Source organism: Cygnus atratus, chromosome 18 (genome assembly GCF_013377495.2).
Source record: "Cygnus atratus isolate AKBS03 ecotype Queensland, Australia chromosome 18, CAtr_DNAZoo_HiC_assembly, whole genome shotgun sequence".
Taxonomy (NCBI): Eukaryota; Metazoa; Chordata; class Aves; order Anseriformes; family Anatidae; genus Cygnus; species Cygnus atratus.
Genome location: NC_066379.1, coordinates 1,205,261 through 1,226,481, shown reverse-complemented (window position 1 = coordinate 1,226,481; position 21,221 = coordinate 1,205,261). Strand labels below are relative to the sequence as shown.

Genomic DNA, 21,221 nt, shown 5'->3' with positions numbered 1-21,221 from the left:
AAGTAGCATTTTTGGTAATTAGACAAGACCTGCAAATGTAAATGGGACTGGGAACTTTTATAAAACTCTCCTTGTTAAAGCTGTGTATTTAATCATGTGCAGAAGTTATTAAGGGAGATTTATATTCTGTTTTTTCAGACCATGAATTATATATATTTTAAATCACCACTTATTTTTTTTTACTGCTTCAGTGCGTTTCAGAGAGCTTTTCTTTCCCACTACTCAAAATTCAGCTGATTTCTTGTCACAGACAGTTGCTGCACAAAGGAATGAATTGTGCTAAGAAAAATGATGAATCTTGCCTCAGTGGAGTATCTCTCCCCCTTCAATAAAACCATAATATTTGAGATTTCTGGTAGCAAGTTAAATTAAGTGTTTCAAATAAGCATTTAATTTAAATTTAATTAGTCCTTAATTAACATATAAAATCAGCCCTTTTTGAGGTTAAACAAGTATGCAGGAGATTCATCACACTGAAATGTAATTACTGTGGATCAAGTGACATGTTCGTGAAAGTTGCATTTTAATTCGAAGCCATATCTCACAGTAATAACAAAGGGTCCATGTCTCTTCCTCGGAGATCCTGACATACTCAAATTAGCACCTGAAAGAAACAGTCACTGCAAACGGGGCTTTGCAAGTGTAATTCCTCCTGCCTGCTGCCTGTTAACTGGGTGGGGACGTTTCTTGCAATTTTCTCCAGGCAGATCTGGAGCGGAAAGGATCGGAATCCCAGAAGCAAGGGAGGAAGGGTGTATGGAAGACGGGGCTGCATCTCCAGGGGGAGCGGAGGTCCAAGAGCGCACAAAGCAGATGGAGGAGTAGACCAAGTCCAGGTAAAAGAGCTGAGAGTAGCAAACTTCAGGAGAACAACAAATGCAACAGAGTGGCTTTTGGTCAAAACACACCAAAAAATCCCCCACGCTGGCCCCAGACCATGGCAGAGGGGACGTCTGGCTCCATTTGTCCCTATGGACACGGCTGTTTCGTGAGCCACGGGGCCCATAAGGATGGTTTGAAGCATGTACCTGTGCTGTCCCTAAAAGACCCACACTCTGCTACATATAAATCTCTGCACCGACAGGCACCTTGTCTAAGAAATTGTTGTCTTTAAGGTTTACCTTTTTTAAAGAGGAGAAAAAAAAAAAAAACAACAAAACTGCTTTGTATCCATGTTTTTACAAATTTAAAGAGGTGCCTGCTGGGGGAAAAAAAAAAAAAAAAAAGCTGCCAACTGACAAACTGCACAAAAAAAGAACAAATTAACTCTAAAAAATGAGCAGTAGGGAAGCACGCCGAGCAGCATAAATCATGCTTCCCAATGCTAATCTCATAGCCACGTCTTCATCCCCAAGCAAGATGACTTGCTCCTCTCTACAGAGGACGAAAGTGCCCGTCTCAGACCATAGCTCATGGCCACAGTAAATAGGGACGCACTGCCAGGTCTGTCTGTATAAATCTCAGCACCTGCACAGGCTCGCACCATCCGTACAGCAATAAATGAGCACACATTCCCCCACAAAGGCAGTCAGGTGGACAGATAGACAGCACAACCCATTTACCAACTCAAGGGCATTTCATGGAGACCCCAGATCGGGAGAAAAGAAAAGAGGGGACCAGATAGGAGAAAAGGGAGGCTACTGCCATGTCCCTGCTCAGGGCTATGAGACTGGCTAAAAGGTGAGACAGCACCAGAAGCCAGCAGCCCTGGCTTACGGCCTTGCGCGTCTCCATTAGCACCATCCTCTCTGCTAATTGGGATGCAATTCCTGTCATTGCACCCTGAGGATAGTTTGGATCCTAGCCAAGAATCTCACCCTATTCTGCATGGGCTTAAATTCAAGCATCTTAAAGACACACCTCAAGTCAAGTATGAGCTGTGTTTTGCGAAATAGCAGCAGATTTAAGCACACACTTTGGCACAACCCTGAACCAGTCATTGGTGTTCAGAATTCAAATCCGCATGTTCGAAAGCATCATCTCCCACAAAACCAGGGGCCAGTGAGCTCAGGGTTTCACACCGTCAGCAGAGAGCACACAAACCACACAGGCAGCACACCTACAGGTTCCTCTTCAAGCGCCACAGTGAGTGCCCCACTTCAAACCCCACTGGAATCCCGGGAATTGGGTGCCCTGCCAGGCAGAAATCCCGTGTCCCAGCCGTTGCCTCACCTTGCAGCATGGCAGAGGTGGTGTAGTAGTTGAACGGGACCTTCTTTACCACATACGCATCCGTGTCCAGAGAGGAGAGCTTGTCCCCCACCAGCACAGACTTCCCTGTGCCCGCGTTGCCCACCAGCATCACGGGGCGCTGGCGCTCCAGGAGCCTGTCCATGAAGTACCGCAGCCGGACCGTCTCAGTAGTGGGCACCAGGCAAGCCTGAGAGGGGAATAACAAGAAAGTGAGTGATTCCCTTCACTGCCACAATCCCACAGCCATGTTCTGGGGAGAAGAAAAATTGGGAAAGCCAGGAATGGGTGAGGAGACCCCTGTTTCTAGATAGCACTGGGAAGGGGAATGATAAGCTGCTGCCAGCCGTTACAATTAAACTGTCTGCAGAGATGAAACCTTGACAGCTGGATGCTGGCAGCAGCATCTGGATCTCCCCACAAACAGACATTTTGCTAAAATGGTAACAATTTCTTTCAAGTCATCTTTTCCCATTGGCACTTCTAAAAGGAAGGAAAAGCGTAGCTGGCAAACACAATTCTCTACCTGCAGAAACTCTCTTTTTTCGGCCAAACCATAAAAAACATCCCTATTTTCAGGTTGGCACAGAATGACAACATGGCGTCTTGGGGGCTTTGTCACTACATTGTGTCACACCCCACTTCTTTCTGCGGGCCACACTCCTTGGCCAAATCCACCCCTCTGCCTGCACCCTGGCACCCGCTCCTGGGTCATTGGGGTGGATCTGAGCCTGCCCCTGATGTACATTGGTCATAACTGAAAGGCCAGCGGAACACTACTCTTCACAGCCAAAGCACAGCAAAGAAAACTGGATAATTTAGTTGTACCTCATGTAGAAAGCCATCCTTATTAAGAAATGCTTGACCTTTCATCACACTTCATCAGAACGCCCGCTTACAATCACTAAAATGCATTAATTCCTCCCTGACAAAGCCACACACGGCTCACAAACCTGTAACGGCATTTCTGGATCAAATTCAAACTGGGGAATCAGTTTAGACCAAGGCTCAAACTTCTTTGTTTCGGGATCAACGTAAAAGTCGAAGACTGTTCCCTGAGAGGGAAACTTAATAGTCTTGAATTCTGCCACCCACCACTTGCTGAACTCCACTCTGTAGTCCACAAGCTGCAAAACAAGAGGGAAAGAAAATATGTTAATCTCAAGAAATTCATCAGTGATGGAGAATGTTATCTTGTCCGAGTCTACCAAAGGGGGACTGGTCCTTAAAATATATTCCACAGTATAACGATCTTACTCTTTTTCCTATTCTTAAGCCTAATTTTTCATTTTCTCCACTTCTTCTCATCACTCCTTTTTACTCACCCAAATAATTCATCCTCTGTGTTGATCACTCTTGGTATGTCTGAGATTAAATGGATGGATCAATTTGAAAAAGAGAAATACGTGCCTGTGACTAAACAGACCACTTGATTGATTCTTGGTGCCTGCTTCTTCCAACAGACAAGGACACAACATCCGTCTACATCTGTGGTCATGGTTAGTCAAAGCATGCATACTAAAGCCTTTCCTCATAAATCATGTCAGTCTGTTAATACTTAGTTGTTGTCTTCTGGCCTCTTTTCAAGCAACAGCGTTCTGGAGAGGCAGAATTGTACCACTATACAAAAACACCGGAGAGGGACCAGGCCCCTTCAGCCCTGCTGCATTTCTGCCACACTGCCCTGGAAACATCTGCTGTCTCGGCTTTCCCCACTACGTCTTTCTACACACGGAGATCTTGGAGCATCTGAAATTTTGCAAGAATTAGGATGATGCTTTTGCTTTTGACACTGGTTCAGGATTTGCAAGATGTGCTTAGCTTCCCCTTCTGTTACTGATCTCCTGTATGATACCGGGCAAGTCCCCATGCAAACAGTGGGTATTTCAGCATTCTGCCCTGTGGAGAAGCAGGCAGGGGAAGGAATGGAAAGTTACTGTTAAAACGGTGTCTGTGAAATAAATGGATGTTTAATGGATGCAAAATTTAGTCAGTTTTAACAGTCGTCCCGGGGCATCTATGGGACTCTCCTCCCCACAGCCATGCGATGTGCTTTTCCAAGACAGAAACCCAGCTGGGACTGCCAACACGCTGCCTGTAGACTGATAAGCCTCCATCAGGAAACACAGGTTTGAAATGAGCTGAACATCCACTGTAAAGTCCCCTGAGCTACCATCCACCAAAAAAACCCAGAGGATTTTAAAAACAGGTTATTAGTATCCCTGATTTTGCAGCCTCATGCTATTCAGAGAGGTAGAATAACTGTAATTCTCCCTTCTCTTGTTGTTCTAACTCCTCAGTGCCAGTTGCAGAGCAGCCTTCAGCAGAGGGATGTGCCTCAGTGCTAAAAGCCTTCTCACGAGGGAGCCCTTGCCCCTGCACATCCAAACTGCCTGCAGCTGCACTGAGCTGTGCTGCCTGCCTTCCCTCACCGAGCAGCTTGGTGGAGATGCTCCAGCCCCAGCTCCTTTGCCAGAACAGTCTTCAGATCAAACTGCTTCCTTAATAAAAACCCTATATGGATTTCCACTAATTCCAGAGCCTTGAAATGGCAAATCTATCATCTGTTTTTACACGGAGGCTCCGCTACCCACCAACAAGCGTGGAGTAGCGGGAAGCCTTCCAGACTCTTTATCCTGACATTTCAGCAGCAAAAGGTCAACACGAAGGGCACCTTCAATGGAGAGCAATAAACAGATTTTATATTGGATCATTTTTCATCAGGCTTCCCTTCATTCGGACTGCTGCAGCCTTACACTCTTAGCTCTGACATTTACAGAGCATCAAAAGCAGCGCTGCATAGCCCAACCTCCAAGCCAAATCTCCCAGAGGGATGCAGTGCCTGTGCACAGCTCCTCCTGCAACCCGCACAAAGGATGCAAAGAGCGTGCTGCTTGATGGCCCACCAGGCCCTGGCAGTGCAGAAACATCTGCAAACCATGCTGGGCCACACAGAGCGATGCCAGAGACCGACCCTGGGATGCAAAAGAGCTAGGCTGTGGGGAACATACCACCCATCTACCACAAAACTGCGCTCCCACCAGCTTGCTGAAGGAACCTTAAGCTCCTATGATTAGGCAGCAGTTGCACTCTGCTGGAGCAAGCAAAAGCAGTGCTTCCAGGCTTTGCTGTTTTCTTTTTAATCACTCTGCACTGACAACACTGAGGCTGATTATTTCCCAGCCGGCACATGGGAAATGGAGGGGTCAAGTCCTCCACAAGGACTGGGAAAGCTGGGCTCTCACAGCCATCAAGAGAACTTGAAGGGTCCAGGTAGGCACCGAGTCTAGCTCGGGCTGTGCTGCTTTTCATTTTGGGAAGCGTCTGTTCCTTGCTATGAAACAAATGTGAGCAGTCCAGCAGGTGTTTCTGGCCACTGGTGAGGCACGTGGAAAAAATACAAAGAGACCCTGTGAGAGCATTTGAGCAACATCTGCAAATGGCAAGGCCTCTGCCCAAGCTGGCGTACAAGCTTTGGCGTCAGGTCCTTCCAGGGACCTCCTGCATAGTCCAGGCAAAACAGGGGCCCACTGAAGATCAGAACTGGACCTCTGAGCCCTCAGTAGCAGTCCCCCAGCACTGGGCAGACCCCCACATCAGGATAACGTGCTTTAGACGTGGGGATGAGGTGTTCTTTGATAAGGAGATGCAATCACTAGACAGATTCCCAGCAGGGACTGGACAGACCCACAGTGAGCAGCTCGAGCAGATGCCCAATATACCTCTAGACACAGGCTTTGCAACTGCTCACATTGACCCCTGTGCCACTTGCTGACAACCTGGCACTCAAAGTCCAGGACTTCAGGTACCATGTGCGCTCTTAGACCCTTCTTTAAGTGCCTCAGGTTTCTCCTGCCTGCCTCTGAACCAGTGACTTTCAAATTCTCCAGCTTACAAAGCCATCTACCTGGAGGCAGCAAGGCCAGCAGGGGATGCAAAACCATCATTGAAGCATGGGCACAACACCGTGGAACAGAGCCAAAGGTGGCCCCAACACCAGCAGTGTCACAGTGGTGCTCGGACATGCAGCCCACCGTCATCTTGTCCGTTATTACTGGTAACAGTGGGAAGCTGTAAAAAAACAGCAGCTTTTCCAATTCCTTGGAAATCAAGAGACAGCCAGGCTGCACCAAGCTGAGCCACGCAGCTGGGAAATGGGGCAGAACAGGGAGCCAGGGTGAAAATAAATCCCCCTTCATCCTTCCCTGCTTCCCCAGGGCAAGTCTACAGAGGATCTCATGGTGTTCCCATACGAAAGCCTCCACCAAAGCAGCTGTGCTCCAGCTCAGCAGGAAATGTCTGTGCTTGTCCCACTTTTTGAGCAACAGTGTCTGACGAGGGGCTGAAAATGTGCAATATTAAACACTGACCTTGAGAAAACTCAGTCTTATAACAATACCACCACTGAAGGGATCACACCCACCCCGTCTAAAGCAAGCTGATGGATTTGGAGGCTGACAGCTGTGATTAATCCATAGGATAGATGTACTGTGGGAAGCAGCATGGAGAGCAGTGCCCTGTCTTCCTCCACCTCTCAGACACCAGTGTACTTTGAATGTCAAAGACTGGTGATCCATGGCCTGATTAACCCTCCTGCCCCAGGGAGATCTTGGCCTCTAGGTTGTGTCCTCAAGCACTGTAATCCTGGGTGTGGACATCAGTCCCTCAGTAGCTTGACGGAGCCCAGCAGCTCACACCAGAACACACCAAACAGCCGGCTGCCCTGAGGGAGCTCACGGTGAGTGCCTGCCAACATCAACCCCAACCTCCACGAACTGGCTGTGCAGCTACTTTTCTGCATTAAAGTGGGACAAGGGAGACAAGAGGTCCTGACAAATGTCAGAAGAGCCTTGGCCAGACCCTGAGGAACTCACACCCTCTAAAGAGGGACCCTTTTTCACTTTTCGTGTATGATTTTCACAGATGCTCAACAGCCATATAACACTTCTGGCCAGATTGAAGACTTCAGCACCCAAAGGGCACCAAACTTTTGAGCTTCTCTGACAGTCCCACAGGCTCTCCAGGATGCTCCAAGCAAAGAGTACCTCAAAGAGCAGAGCTACTGTCTACTTCCACTTAAATGGACACCCATAATCCCCATCCTGCCCCACTGACCACATCTCTTTCTTACATGCTTTTATCACAAATTGACGACAACTGATTCCTGATGTAAACCTATTTTTAATAAAAGCCAGTGGTGGCAAAGCACCATCTGGTTTGTGTTGCACAATGAAATGCCTATCTGCACAATCTGATGATCAAGACTGCCCCACTGATATATTCATCTGATAAATCAGCCTTAATTTGATCACATTATACATATCCACATGCCTCTATAAGTTAACTTCATGTTTCTCCCCAGTGAAACACGTCTGCATAAGCAAACAACCCTCCGCCTTTATCGCTTGACCCCTTGGCCTTTCTGCTCTGGTGCTACACCTCAGATAATGAGGTCTTTTGCAAACTGAATTGTTGCATTCAGGTTTCTAGTTGATTATCATCTACATGCAAGCCCCAGGAAACCAGCATTACTGATAAAGCACATTTTGGAAAGTACTAAAAAGAAAGAAAGAAAAAAAAAGAAGCCTGTTTAGAAGATTGCTGAAGCAGCAGCTTCCTTCTTACCTGGTCTTGAAACATTGATCCACCAAAGGCCCAGACAGCAGCAAAGACAAAGTAAAGCTCATACAGCTCCTTGGGACAGTCAGGAGGTGTGTTCTCCTCCGTCAGAAGACATTCAAGGAGGTAGCACAACATCTGAACCATGCTCTGCTCAGGAATGGGAATAATCTTCTTAAACCTAAAGGAAGGAAATTGAAAGCACAGGAAATGTAATTGGGTCCAGATATACAGTCACAACACAGGAAGTCAAGTCTAGAAAATCTTTTTTGGAATATTAGCATTTTACTTTTCTTCAGTGTGTGTCTTATTCAGGGGTACAGAAATAAAGAGAACACCCATTCTCTTCCTTGGACCTGCTGGCACTGGCACATATACAAGTAATAACAGTAATCAGAAGTTTCAAGCATTTTAAAACTTTGATCCTCTTGAAAGAAGTAAAATGGAAGACTTGCTAAAGGCAATGATTTCCTGTGAACCCAACGAGTTCAAAAGCGGTCAAATAGAGGAGTAATAAAATAAACCCTTTCATCTTGCCATTTTACATTCATTTAAGCTACACTTACAGAATTCCAAACTAATATTGCAGCAGCACTGAAGTCTTCCATAAAGTAATTATAGCTATTTGAAAGGTTAGTTCTACAATTTCTGAATTAAGCAAGGTACCAAAATACTCGGCTCAGGGCTGTCTGCAGCTAATCCTACGGATTTCATGCTCTGACACAATGTTCAGCAACAGAGTGGGAAATGTCCAGTGGACTTGCTGCCAACAGCTACAACTAGCTTGGTCTCACAGGGAGCAGTTCCCTATTAAGATGCCCAATTCCTATTTCCAAGGCCACTGCTTTCACTACATCAGACCCTTCTGAAACGTCCTCATTGTGGTTGATAGCACCCATGTTCAACTGTATGCTGATTTTTTCTTTTTTTTTTTTTTTTTTTTTTGGTGGTGGTGGCTTTTGGTTGTTGTTGTTGTTTGTTTTTTTTTAAACGAAGGTGGAAATTTAGGAAGCAGAGTATGGGAGAAGCTTCCTTACTCAGGTTTGTTGGGACTCTACCTTGGCCAGTCCTCATCACGTTATGATTAAGAGAGCTGTCTCCCACGATAACCAAGAACTGCATGACTTCTCTGTTGGCATCACCTTGAAGCTAACTTAAGCCAAGGAGCAGTAGGGCCTTTCCAAAATTCCAAGTTCTTCATATGCATTGCTCTGGTATCCGACAGGCTGGATGTCTGCAAATACTGCCTTCCTTTTTTTCAAATGCATCAGGAAAAGAAACTCCAGAGATAACTGCTTCAAGGGCAATCCTACCCTCTCTCACAAACACCCATTTCTTTCTTATCACTGAAGGATGGGGAAAAAAAGTGGGAAGAAGGAAAAAGGAGACCTGCTCTCTCTCACCTTCCAAACAGCAGGCTGAAAACTTTACTTCAGCAATGGTCTAAAATCTCTTCTACTGAACAGTGATTTGTGGAGTGGACTTGGGTCCAGCCTGACACATCAGGAGACCAAGACAACTTCTCTTTAGGATCTCCTGGATTTACTTTCCAAGAGATGCAGCACTGACACAAGAAGTACAGGACCAATCAAAATCAGATGAAAACCAGACCCAGACGACAAAGGAAGGACAGAAGCGTTGGCACCCAGACCTTGCTTCACAGTTTCTCTGCAGTTAAGCCAGTGATGCTCAAGGCTCTCAGGTGCAATGAGGAAACCCTGCCACCAACGCCATGTGCCCCTCAGCCCCAGCACAGCACAGCTGGTCTGGAAGGCAACAGGTGTCCCCCTGCTTTTGCTGGTGGAGATACAATCACTCTGCAGAAGTTACCTTGTTCTGAGGGTGTCCAGACAAGGCGGCAGGTACTTATCAAACAAAATGGTCAGGTTGGCTCTTTCTGACTGGATCTCTCGCCTGTCAATCCAGCTGCTCACTGGAGGATTCCAGCCCAGATCTCCTGGGTTGATGTACAGGATCCCTTTCGGCCCAGGGTAAGAGAAAAAAATATCATGAGGACACAGCAGAGACCATTCCTTTCCTCCAGCAGAATTGCTCAGCAACTTTCGTACAACCAGCTACACGCCACCCTGTCCACACAGGGCCCTGCACAACAGGAGCACTCTCCCGGCACTGCTGAAGCTGTCCTCACCCATCAACAGTCAGAGAGCTCAGACTAAATCTCCAAGATGATCACAGCTCCATGTATGTATGAGAACAGGATCCTCAGTTTGTCCATGTGCTTCCGGGACATGCTCTGCCCACCAAAGGCAGGCGTGATTCCAGGTTGGGAACTTTCAACAGGGACCAAGTTGCCCAACAAAAGACTGCTTAATGGCACCAGACCCTGCTTTCTCCATGCAGCATCCCCGACTGAAGCTCAGCCCAGGACTCACCTGCTCTGGACACGGTTGCTGGCGTGGCTGTGCGCAGATGGCTGATCTCAAAGACCAGCCGCATCGTCGGGTTCAGAGGGATTCTCTCATTGCTTGCCAGGGTCAGCACCTGCACGTGGCAGACAGACTATCAGCTTAATCCTGAGATTAATGCATCCCGCAGGAAGAGGAATGAAAAGTGCTCAGTACTTTGCACTAAAGTTTGGTTGCTGTCAGCTCAGCTCCTCCAAGCAAAGCAACTAATTTCTAACAGGTAGTAGAATGATCCCTCTCTCTTCCACAGACCAGAATGAACAGCAGCGCTCCCTTAGGGTGGGAGAAAAGGTGCAGAATTATGACCCTATTTGCCATTTTTAAAGGGCCTGAACTTATGACCAGGACATCTGTGGTTACTCAAGATACCAGTTCTCCAGGAAAGGGAAATTCCCATAAAAGCATGCTTTGGGCTATTTTCCTCACGCACCATTTTCTTCATGCAATATTGCTTTGTATATCTGAAGAAACATCACCAAAATTGCATTATTCTAGGAGGTGTAATTTTGGCATAGGCATTTCTCCTAGGCTGAACCACACCATGCAGTCAAGGAACGTCCACTTCTTTAACTTATACTAATTACCTTATTATCATCCATCACTGTATTAAGAGACTCAATCCACATCGGATCAATATCCCCATCTAGTACCATCCACTTGGGACCATCATGTGTGATGTTGGCCAGCTCTCGCATGATTGATGAAAACAGTCCTGGGAAGATGACAAGAATATCATGATGAACAAATCTGCCACCTGCTCTAACATTTTTCTCTAGCATCCTATTAAAAACTATCATAATGAATGCTTTCCTCTTAAGCATTCAAAACTCTATGCACCTGTACATGTTTTAAGCAAGAAGTTTTTCTATATCATGATATGAGTCTAGTTTGCTTTGAAGAAATCGTTATGAAAATGACTGAAGACCTATACATGAGCTTCATTCCCGCCGAGAATAAGGGATATGAAAAGTGAAGAGTAGATACTCAGAGGCAAAAGAAGGTACAAATTACACAACACAGGGAAAGCCATCTGAATATGCCTTGGAATTTCTTCTAAGTGTTTTTTTGTGGCTCGAAGTATTTCAGGGAAATCAAGATGCATTAAATGCTGGGTCATGGCTTCAGTGAGACTGAGGGGAGAACAAGCATAGAATGACATTGAATGACAGAACAAAATGTCAGTAAAATCAAGGAGACAGAGAGGATACAGTGTCTCGAGGGGAGTAAATAATGAATGTTAAGAAGAGCAAGGATGCTGGGAATAGAACAGCAGTACTGCAGAGAAAATGAAAACTCCACAAAACTATCGCTCTCTCCTCTGCACATGAAAATACCTGGAGAGAGGCTGGTCTTCATGAAAAAACATCAGGCAAACAAAAAAAAAGAAAAAAAAGCACCTCTCTCCTGGTGAATTGTAACAAGCCCACTTCTTTTCTTCAGGACAAGCTATTTTTTTGTGATCCAGACCAGGAATGGCTAGTGGCATTATATGACCAAAGATAAAGCTTGCATAGAGCAAATGCAGAACAGCTTACCCGAAACAGGTATATGATTCTGAGATCAAGTCAAAAAAAAAAAAAAACAACATTTCACTGTCTCTGCCTCCACTCAGCTCCTCACATGTTGAGCACGTGCCTTGGAAACTGCCTCTGAATCTGCCCCAAGATCATTAGTATCAGAAACATCTACTGTCTCAGAGCATCAATGCTCCCCTCATATGCACCATGACAGCAGCAGAGAGAAAAGTGCCTCTCTTCTAACCTTGTGCATCCACACCACAAAGCTGTCTTGGGGCTTAAACGAGGAGCTTGGTTCTACAAAGAACACTTTTAGGATTCCCTTGTGGGACCTTTTACTATCTAAGACGTACAGCTTTTTCAGCTCCCATTAATGAACAGAGTGATGGGATGACAGCATCATCTCTTGTTGGACTGTGGGAAAAATCTCCTTGCTGCCATTTGACAAAAAGAAACAAAATTTTAAGGACTAGTTAACACAAAAGATATTTGCCTTGAAACCTCAGGACAGAGCCATCTACACTCTGCTGCAGGCTAGAAAAGACTGGAAACCTGCCTTTAAAAGGTCCCTCCTGCTGTTCAGTACCTGCAGTCCTTGATCTGCTGCTGCAGCCACTCTGCATAGTTCAGGCTGTCCCCCACGCTCCCCTCTGTCATTTTTGATTTAGGGTCCCTAATTACAATTAAAATGAAAGTAACCCTGACACTAGAACAAATCAGGGGGGTCAGGTCAGGTCCACAGTGGGGGCCAGGAGAGGTGGGCGGCAGTTCATCTCCTGGTGAGATTCTGTCCGAGAATGATTTACAGCAATGTCTTTCCTCACCTCCCCCACACCTCCGAAACCTGCTGCCAACGTAAATCAAAGCTGCCTTTCCATATGAGACAGAACCAAAAGTTTCACTCTAGACCTCCGTGACCTTTCAGAAAGTTTTAAATGTGCAGCTTGTTTTCCTCAGGAGTGATCACGATCAACAGATTGGCAAACAATGATGTACTGCAGAGACAGGAAAGCAATATTTGGTGGAAAATACTGTGGTGGAAAAGCGTCATTTTAAAAGCTGGTTGTGTTTGCTACCAGTGACAGCGATGGCACACACTGGGGGACCCCAGCGTACACCCCTGGGCAGAGGGGAACCTAGCACCTACCTCTCTTCTGCCACTAGTCCAGCCCACTCCAAAAGACTGTCTGCCCCATTTAGGAGCTAGTAACTGTTGGTCTTAATGGACATGACATTTATCCTTAGGGCAATAGGATAAAGCAGGTTTATGCTACACTTCCCATTTGAAGATCAAATAGCTAAAACACCCTATAAATCCTTTCAACCACAAACTCTCACGTGGGTGTGAGCAGCAGAGAAGCACCTGGGCTTTGAGACCTGCATACAAAGAACCAGTCATCCGGCTGCTGCTCAGACAGTTCATTAAAAAAAAAAAATAATTCCTTCTTTTCCCTACAGATTCAGGGATGAAAATACACTCACCATCTTTCCATTCTCTCGTTGCTGGGTTAATGATCCCAAAAAGCTCATCGTTGGTGACAGCTTTAGGGTTGAGGTCTGTCCAGACAGGCCGTCGCTTCATTATCTGGTAAGTCCTGTGCAGAGATCTCATCACCTGGGACTTGCCCGTGCCTGCGTTACCCACCACAAAGACAGAGTGCCGAACTGTCAGCAGCTCCTCCAGCTGCACCACCTGAGAAAAACATGGCCAAATTTCATACAAAGATGCCATATTACAGATCAGCTCTACAAAGCAGATTCCATTGGGCTTTTTGTTTAGAAAGATGTGACCAAGATGCACAAATCAATTTGGTCTTGAGTTTGGTATAGCCACTCTAATCACAATGGGTGAAAACTTCAGCCTGCAGTCAAACCTCCACCAGTATTTTCATCTGTCAGCCATCAGCTGACAAGGCTCTGCTCTCCAGAGGCCATGCTGTCATGAAGCTACAAGGGTTAGCCTCTTTGTAAACTCAGGGAGTGAGTCAGTGCTGTCTTTTGGCAGGCATGACTGCATCAAAACCATCATAGTACACTGTGTCCTCCATCAAGGTCAGTCTGCAAGGAGAATATTGCACAGAGCCCTCTCTGTAGAAGCAAAGATGATTGAGAAAACCCATATGACCTGACGGAGATGTGGGTATGGCAGAAGATCGCTTGGTCTTACTTTGAGCACAAAGTTGTCCTCAGCCTGCAGTCGGAGGTCCAACACAGCCTGCCTCACAAAAGACTCAAAATTCAGGTCTCGTTTCCGAGGCACATCCAACGCAGGGAAAAGATCCCCAATCAGCCCCATAAACACCGGTACATCATCAGTCACAATCTTGGGGATGTTGAAGTCACGAAGAGAGCGCATCAGAACTTGGTCTTCAGGTCGCTCTGGGTCATCTCGCTTGAGGGAGCCAGCGACAACTAGCACTGACTTGATAGCCCGCAAGCCCCAGTCATAGTGATCCTACACAGGAGAAAAAGGAGGGATGAATTTATGCTTAGACAGCACACTGCCATGCGGGGGCAAGACCCAGCAGCTCCAAATGGCCAGACAAGCTGGCAAGGGAAATACATCCAAATCTGTTATTTGCACTGCGGCCAGAGACCTCCTCCAGCCTGAGTAACCCCATTTCCATTTCAGTAGCTGAGATTCCTGTCAGGGGCAGTATTAAAGAGTCAGACAGCTCAGCTGTTCCTACCACCACGTGGGCTCAGAGCTAGCAGTAAAAACAGCAGTAGGACACGCACTAAGCAAGAACTAAGCAATTTGTTTCACCTAAATGACAAGGCAGCTAAAGCAAGGCCAGCCAGACCCATGGTAGCCCAACCTGGATCTGCACAAGCTACCCAGGTGAAAGGCTTGTTAGTGAATTATGAGGTCCCAGATACCCAGGTTTCTCCACAAGATTACCACGTTTGTCACATTAGGCTCCAGACGCAGCCCACTGAGTGGGGCCAGTGAGGGCACTGCTGAAAAAGGACCACAGAGAGGCATTAGAGGAGATCTCAAGCCACCAAGCATCTCTTTATATCCCTGCTTTGTTAACACCCTTCAGAGCACAACGCGACACCTGACTGTTCCGAGTGACAGACCACAGCTTCCACCAAGGCCTCTGAGACACAGCACAGTTTCTGTGACCAGGCACGTCCCCGAGCCTCGTGCTGGCACAGCCATGGTCAGGTTTTCCACCTGGAGTCCTGATTCAGTTCTTCTCTGGACCCAGCTTCGATTTATACAAATGATGACAAAGAGCAATCTAATTAGAGCTTTGCACTGAAAGCAACCCTACTTGGTCAACATCTGACAAGACAGGGAACCATGAGGCTGAACTCAGAGAGGGACCAACATCGTAAAACTCTTGCAGGACAGAGAATCAATAGGAACTAACAGACTGGAAAGCAAAGGGTCAATGAACCTACCCCAAACATGGTATCATTTGAACCCCCAGGAAAATCTCTCACAGTAACACAGCTGGTCAAGTACGTATGTCCCTGCAGATCTCCTAGTAAAACAATTTCATCACAAACCTTCTCCCAGCTGCCAGCACAACCGCAGCCATTAAAGAAAAACTGGGAAGCTTGAGCCACAGAGCTGAAATGGCAAAGCACCTTGTTCCTGGTGACTTTGGAGATCCAGATGCTTCATTGCACTGTCCAGACATGGAAGCGGGCTCACCTGCTTGGACAGGAGCTCTTTGCAGAGCTGGTACAGAGTAATGAACTTCCTGGATAATGCGCGGGCCTCAATGAATCCCTCAGCCACCAACATAATTTCACAGATCAGCTCAAAGTCTGGCACAACCATCGCACACGGCCTGAAGAGACAGGAGAGAAAACAGTGCAGAACAAGTATTTCTTGACTGCAGGTCTTCTAAGGAACAGGAATATAACAGAATATAAAGCCTACACTACAGGGTGTCCCTGCCCATAGCAGGGGGATTGGAACTAGATGACATTAGTGTCCCTTCCAACCCAAACCACCCTATGATTCTCTAATTCTATACCGCTGCTTATGCCAATCCCTATGGCACAGGAGCAGCCTGTCCAGCTCTTGCTGGGTTTCTCTGAGCTCTGTTCTGAGCTGAAACATGAGCTTGCCTTTAAGTTCACCTGAAAACACCTGTGCCAGCACGAATGAAGGAAAAACACAGCGCTCAGAAGAAAATACAGTTGTTGAAGCCTCCTTCCTACAATGATTCAAGATTGCCTTTCCAGGCAATAGTCTTATCCTGCTGGATAGAATACCAAATGCTGGCAGCGCTGCCTGAATCAGCAACAGTGAATTATATGTGTGATACCTGGGAAAGGACAAAAACGGTGGCCTGGCCAAGGAATTTGTATACAGACTGACACAGACTGGGTCCTCTCCCCCACCTTACGCAAAGTCTTAGCACTGCTTCTAAAACAGGATGGGTCTCTCCCAGTACAGGTAGTGCTGGTGTGGGAGCTGGAGGGGAAGGGAGGTGGGGGTGAGAGCCCTGTGCATGCCCACCAACCACAAGTCTGAGAAACGTGCTGGTGGGGAAATGGTTGTGCAAGCTCACGGAGAGACTTGTGGTAACGAAGCGAGTGGGATAACGAATCCCAGAGCAAAGCACACAGAGAATGTGGCCATCTGGGAGTGCTGTTCCACAGTTAAGTGCAAGGGAAGCAGACAAACGATCATGCCCTGTCCAGATGAAGGACCAGGGCTGTGCTTTCACCATATTCAGGTACCGAGAAATGGGCCAAAAGGCAGCAACAGCCTTTGTTTACAGCAAACGAGGAGCTGGTTTGCAGACATAAGAGGGCAGTGAATGTACAGCGTTATCTTCCAGGACTACTCCTGTAAACCAGGTCATGCACTGACTTTACCATTGCAAGGGACACAGCTCAATTTCCCTGCCTCTGTATTCACAGACCCTGGCTTCTTGTGCAAGGCAGAAATCTGTGAATCCCCAATGCATTTCCCCACGGAAAAAAACTCAAGCCTGGATATTGCCCACGGAAACAAACTCAAGCCTACAGTATTGGTGGACAGGAAAAGAGCAACTGACATCATCTTCCTGGACTTGTGCAAAGCATTTGACACTGTCCCCCATGATATGCTTGTCTCTAAATTGGAGAGACATGGATGTGATGGATGGAGCACTTGGTGGGTAAGGAATTGGCTGGATGGTCTCACTCAAAGAGTTGCGGTCAACAGCTCAGTGTGCAGGTGGAGATCAGTAACGAGTGGTGTTCCTCAGGGGTCAGCACTGGGACCGGCACTGTTTAACATCTTTGTCACGGATGTGGACAGGGGAACTGAGCGCACCCTCAGCAAGTCTGCCGACGGCACCAAGCTGTGTGGTGCGGTTGATGTGCTGGAGGGAAGGGCTGCTGTCCTGAGGGGCCTGGGCAGGCTGAGAGGTGGGCCTCTGCGGCCCTCGTGAGGTTCAGCAAGGCCAAGGGCAAGGCCCTGGATCTGGGTCAGGGCAATCCCAAGCACAAACACAGGCTGGGTAGGGAATGGATTGAGAGCAGCCCTGAGGAGAGGGACCTGGGGGTGTTGGTGGATGAGAAGCTCCACATGAGCCGGCAATGTGCTCATGCAGCCCAGAAAGCCAACTGCTCCCTGGGCTGCAACAAAAGCAGCACAGCCAGCATGGCAAAGGAAGGGATTGTCCTCCTCTGCTCTGCTCTCATCACACCCCACCTGGAGCCCTGCATTCAGCTCTGGGGCCCCCAGTATAAGAAGGACATGGAAGTATTAGAACAAGTCCAGAGGAGGCCCACAAAGATGATCAAGGGGCTGGAGCACCTTTCCTATGAAGACAGGCTGAGGGAATTGGGGTTGTTCAGCCTGAGAAAAGGCTTCTCTTTATGAGAAGAAAAGCCTCCGGGAAGACCTTATAGTGGCCTTCCAGTACCTAAAGGGTGCCTACAGGAAAGACGGAGAGGGACTTCTTGTCAGGAAGTGTGGTGATAGGACAAGGAGTAATGGCTTTAAACTAAAAGAGGGCAGGTTTAAATTAGATGTAAGGAAGAAACTTTTTACTCTGAGGCACTGGAACAGGTAGCCAAGAGAAGCTGTGGATGCCCCATCTCTGGAGGTGTTCAAGGCCAGGCTGGATGGGGCCTGGAGCAACCTGATCTAGTGGAAGGGGTCCCTGTCCATGGCAGGGGGTTGGAATTAGATGATCTTTAAGGTCCCTTCCATCCCAAACCATTCTATGACTCTACATCCCAAACACCAATTTTTGCCAGTCTTATACAGGTCACGAAACCCAGACTCACCTAAATAGAGCTTTTAAATTCTCAGGTAGCTCAGTTCGCCCTGCATAACCAGGGTTCATGGTGATGAAAATACCTACTGAAGGTACTAAGTTAATGTCTTCTCCAAGAAAATTGAAGGATTTCTTCTTCTCCCTTATTGCATCCTGCACACTCTTTACCTAGGAACCAAGGCAAAATTTTAGTATTGATTTTCAGGTATGAAAAAACACATCAGAAGACAGTACTGCTTTCCTGACACTTGGCCCCATAACAGACAGGGCTTATCGCTGTTCCCCATATCCCTTCCTCCCCCCCCCCTCTTTTTTTTTTAACCAACTCTATAAATCTTTATACACTGGAGTAAATCTGTGTACCAGTATCAATCTCCCATCACAGTCAAAGCAGAGGAGAGAACTGAAGAGTCTGGGCAAAGTGCAAAGGAGCTGCAAGAATCTGCACCATTGCTCCAAAAGACACTGGGGAAACACGGGTCCACGTGAGCAGCCCAGGAGCATGAAATGCCCCCAAAGCCACCTGCACCTCACCCAGGCTTTTGACATCAGCCACGGGAGACTTCTCAGCACATCTCACAGCAAAAACCCCGCTAACAGCCAAGTCACGTCTTTCAACTTCCTCGCCTAGCAGGAGGCCAGACACCAAGAAAAGACGCGGGGCTGCCCGCACCTCCACAACACAGCCAACACCCCAGCGCAGTCCCAAGAGTCTGACACAACATGGGCTGGACTCCCTTCACCCTATTCCTCTCACCCCACACTCAGTTGTCTTCAGGGCATCCCAAAACCCTCCTGTGCCTGTCCTGCCCCTTGACTAAAATGCTAGGCCCAGAAAAGGAGCAGCATTTCCCAATGAACCTGGCCTCTTTATATCAAGCTTTATATCACTTGTTAAGATTTTGAAACATCAGATGCTTAATTTAAACCAAAACCACAAGGCAGAAGGCTTCCCCTGCCACCTTCGCCCACTAATATTACAGTCTTTTACATTTGCCTGATTGCAGTTTTGTTCTCATTCCTCACCTTCCAAAGAGATTGAGTTTATTAAAGCTAGATCATCTTTTTGCAAATAGAACTTTAGCAAGGGAGAAATCTATTTTCACCACTCTAACCTTACTAATGTTTGCTATCTTAAAGTTAAGCAATTAATCGATTTTTTTTTTCTGTAAGGAACCATATCGACAGTAGCTGCATGACTAAGACAGCCAATTAAACATCGCCATGGTTACACTCCTAATAGCAGCCAGGAGACACGATGATGGAATGACAGCCGTGCTGCTTTCTTCAGATGCGGTGCTCCAGCCAGGAGTGAGAGAATCATTAGCAGTTGAGTCATATCTGGGCTTCTTTTGTTCAGCTTCCCCTTTTATTTTAAGATCCTCAAAGACTTTCTTTCAATGACAACCTTAAACTAGAATCTGACGGAAGAGAAATTGAGGGAAAGACACACAAACTCCTGTACCCGCCTGGGGCTTCTTGGGCATGTCACATAAGGTACTAATTATGACTGAGAGGAAGATGAGAAGAGTGAAGAGTCCATAGAGGGGTTCAGAACGTCTCTGGCTGAAACACCTACAAGAGTGTAGAAACTTCTGAGTTCTAGATCTTTCTTTCTGCAAAATTGAGTCCAAAAGGGGGTCTAGGAAGAATTCTGCACCCCAGTCAAACACTGGGATCCTAAAAACACTGCACTCAACTGACACTTGGGTCCAGAACTTAAATCTTTCATTATCCCAATTTTTCACAATGAAGTTCCCCGAGGTTCAAAATTTTCAGTGCTGCCCATGTCAGAACTGTCTCATTCTGGACAGTGCAACCAAGCACCCACTCTCCTCCCAAACTCTTGTTGGAGTTTGGAAGCTACAGGTTATCCAGACAACCTTTCTGCACACACATCCCTGGTGTTTTCAGAGGACATCAATGTGGTTTAGGATCTGGACAACATCCAGACAGCTCTCACCTTCAAAGCAAGTGCCAGGAGAAGCAGCAGGGCCTGCTCTCACCCTGATGCCCAGTGGTTTCTGCCAGGCTGTCCCAGATTTCAGCCCCTGCCAGAGGGGATTCACACCTGCTTCCCCTCGATGCTCCTTCACCACTCACCAGGCACAAATGAGCAGCGTGCAGAGAGCCTCTCCTCATGCCATCCTTCCCTCCGCATAAAATAATTCCAGATTTCCTCATTGGCCAGTAAGGGGAGGAGGAGGAGGCGGCAAAGTGCCAGAATACATATAAGCACAAGAGAACAGAACTCCCCAGCATGATGGGGAGGGCAGTCTCCTTTTCAGCCCCTCTCTCAGGGCTGCTGATGTGCTTTATATAGGACTCACCAATTAAATGAACTTAACAGTTAAACTAAGAAGGAGACAAGAAACCATACTTCAGGGAAAACACCTCTGTATAACCATGCATAGCTCAAGTAGCCCTCTTTGAATTTTAACTCCATGCTCTCAGTTTATCTGAGGCAAGCACATCAAGCAAGGCTGCAGATCTGTCGGGGGTTCCAGTTCCTGAGTATCATCTGTCCCACATCAGCATGGGCATGCACCAAGCTGCACCCATGGGGCTGCAGGCTTTCCTTCTAGGAACTGTGCCACTCAGCTGGGAATGCCCTCTGTAGGCATTTCATCATGACAGATACTGAAATGAAACCTACATCCACATGAAAAAGAAGGAAAACAGACTGCTGAGTCTTGGTGACAGGTAAGCATGAATTTTGTTATCTTGGACATATTCCTATTTGTTACATATGATTCACAAGTTGTGCCTGACTGAAGGCCATAAGTAACCCCCAGGAAGTCCAGAAGATCATGGATTAGTCCCAAACATCCCCCTCTCCTCCATGAAAATTATTCCCTGCACGGCAGACTGAGTAGCCATAACACAGTTCTCCCCCCTGAAATGATGTGCTACAACTATATCACAGCACGTTAATGATACAAGTGTCTTCCTCAGGAAGACTATGTACAGAGCCACAGTGCATACTGATCTGGAAGAAGGTGCTATAAAGAATTGCCTCAACACAAATGCTGTAACTGCAGGAAGGAGAAGAAGCAACAAAAATGTTTTCAGCATATTACTGCTACATTTTGTCAGTGCTGTTAATATTCATGTGATTAATCTTGGGATATAATCCCTCACCTGCCTACACACCGAACTGTGAAACCAGCAAAATGCACTTTCCATATTTACTCTCACTGTGAAGAGTACAACGTGGCTCTGTCTTGTTC

General features: G+C 46.9%; 1 protein-coding gene across 1 annotated transcript in view; it reads right to left on the bottom strand.

Moving 5' to 3' along the window:
- Window positions 1–21,221, bottom strand: part of DNAH9 (dynein axonemal heavy chain 9) — a 193,979-nt gene that overhangs the window by 128,669 nt on the left and 44,089 nt on the right. Inside the window, exons 28-37 of the mRNA XM_035561934.2 lie at window positions 18,002–18,159; window positions 15,420–15,558; window positions 13,920–14,207; window positions 13,235–13,445; window positions 10,820–10,947; window positions 10,203–10,311; window positions 9,640–9,787; window positions 7,816–7,990; window positions 3,144–3,317; window positions 2,173–2,380 (exon numbers count right to left, since the gene is read on the bottom strand). Of these exons, the coding sequence (XP_035417827.1) occupies window positions 2,173–2,380; window positions 3,144–3,317; window positions 7,816–7,990; window positions 9,640–9,787; window positions 10,203–10,311; window positions 10,820–10,947; window positions 13,235–13,445; window positions 13,920–14,207; window positions 15,420–15,558; window positions 18,002–18,159 (1,738 nt within the window). The remainder of the gene's footprint in view (window positions 1–2,172; window positions 2,381–3,143; window positions 3,318–7,815; window positions 7,991–9,639; window positions 9,788–10,202; window positions 10,312–10,819; window positions 10,948–13,234; window positions 13,446–13,919; window positions 14,208–15,419; window positions 15,559–18,001; window positions 18,160–21,221) is intronic.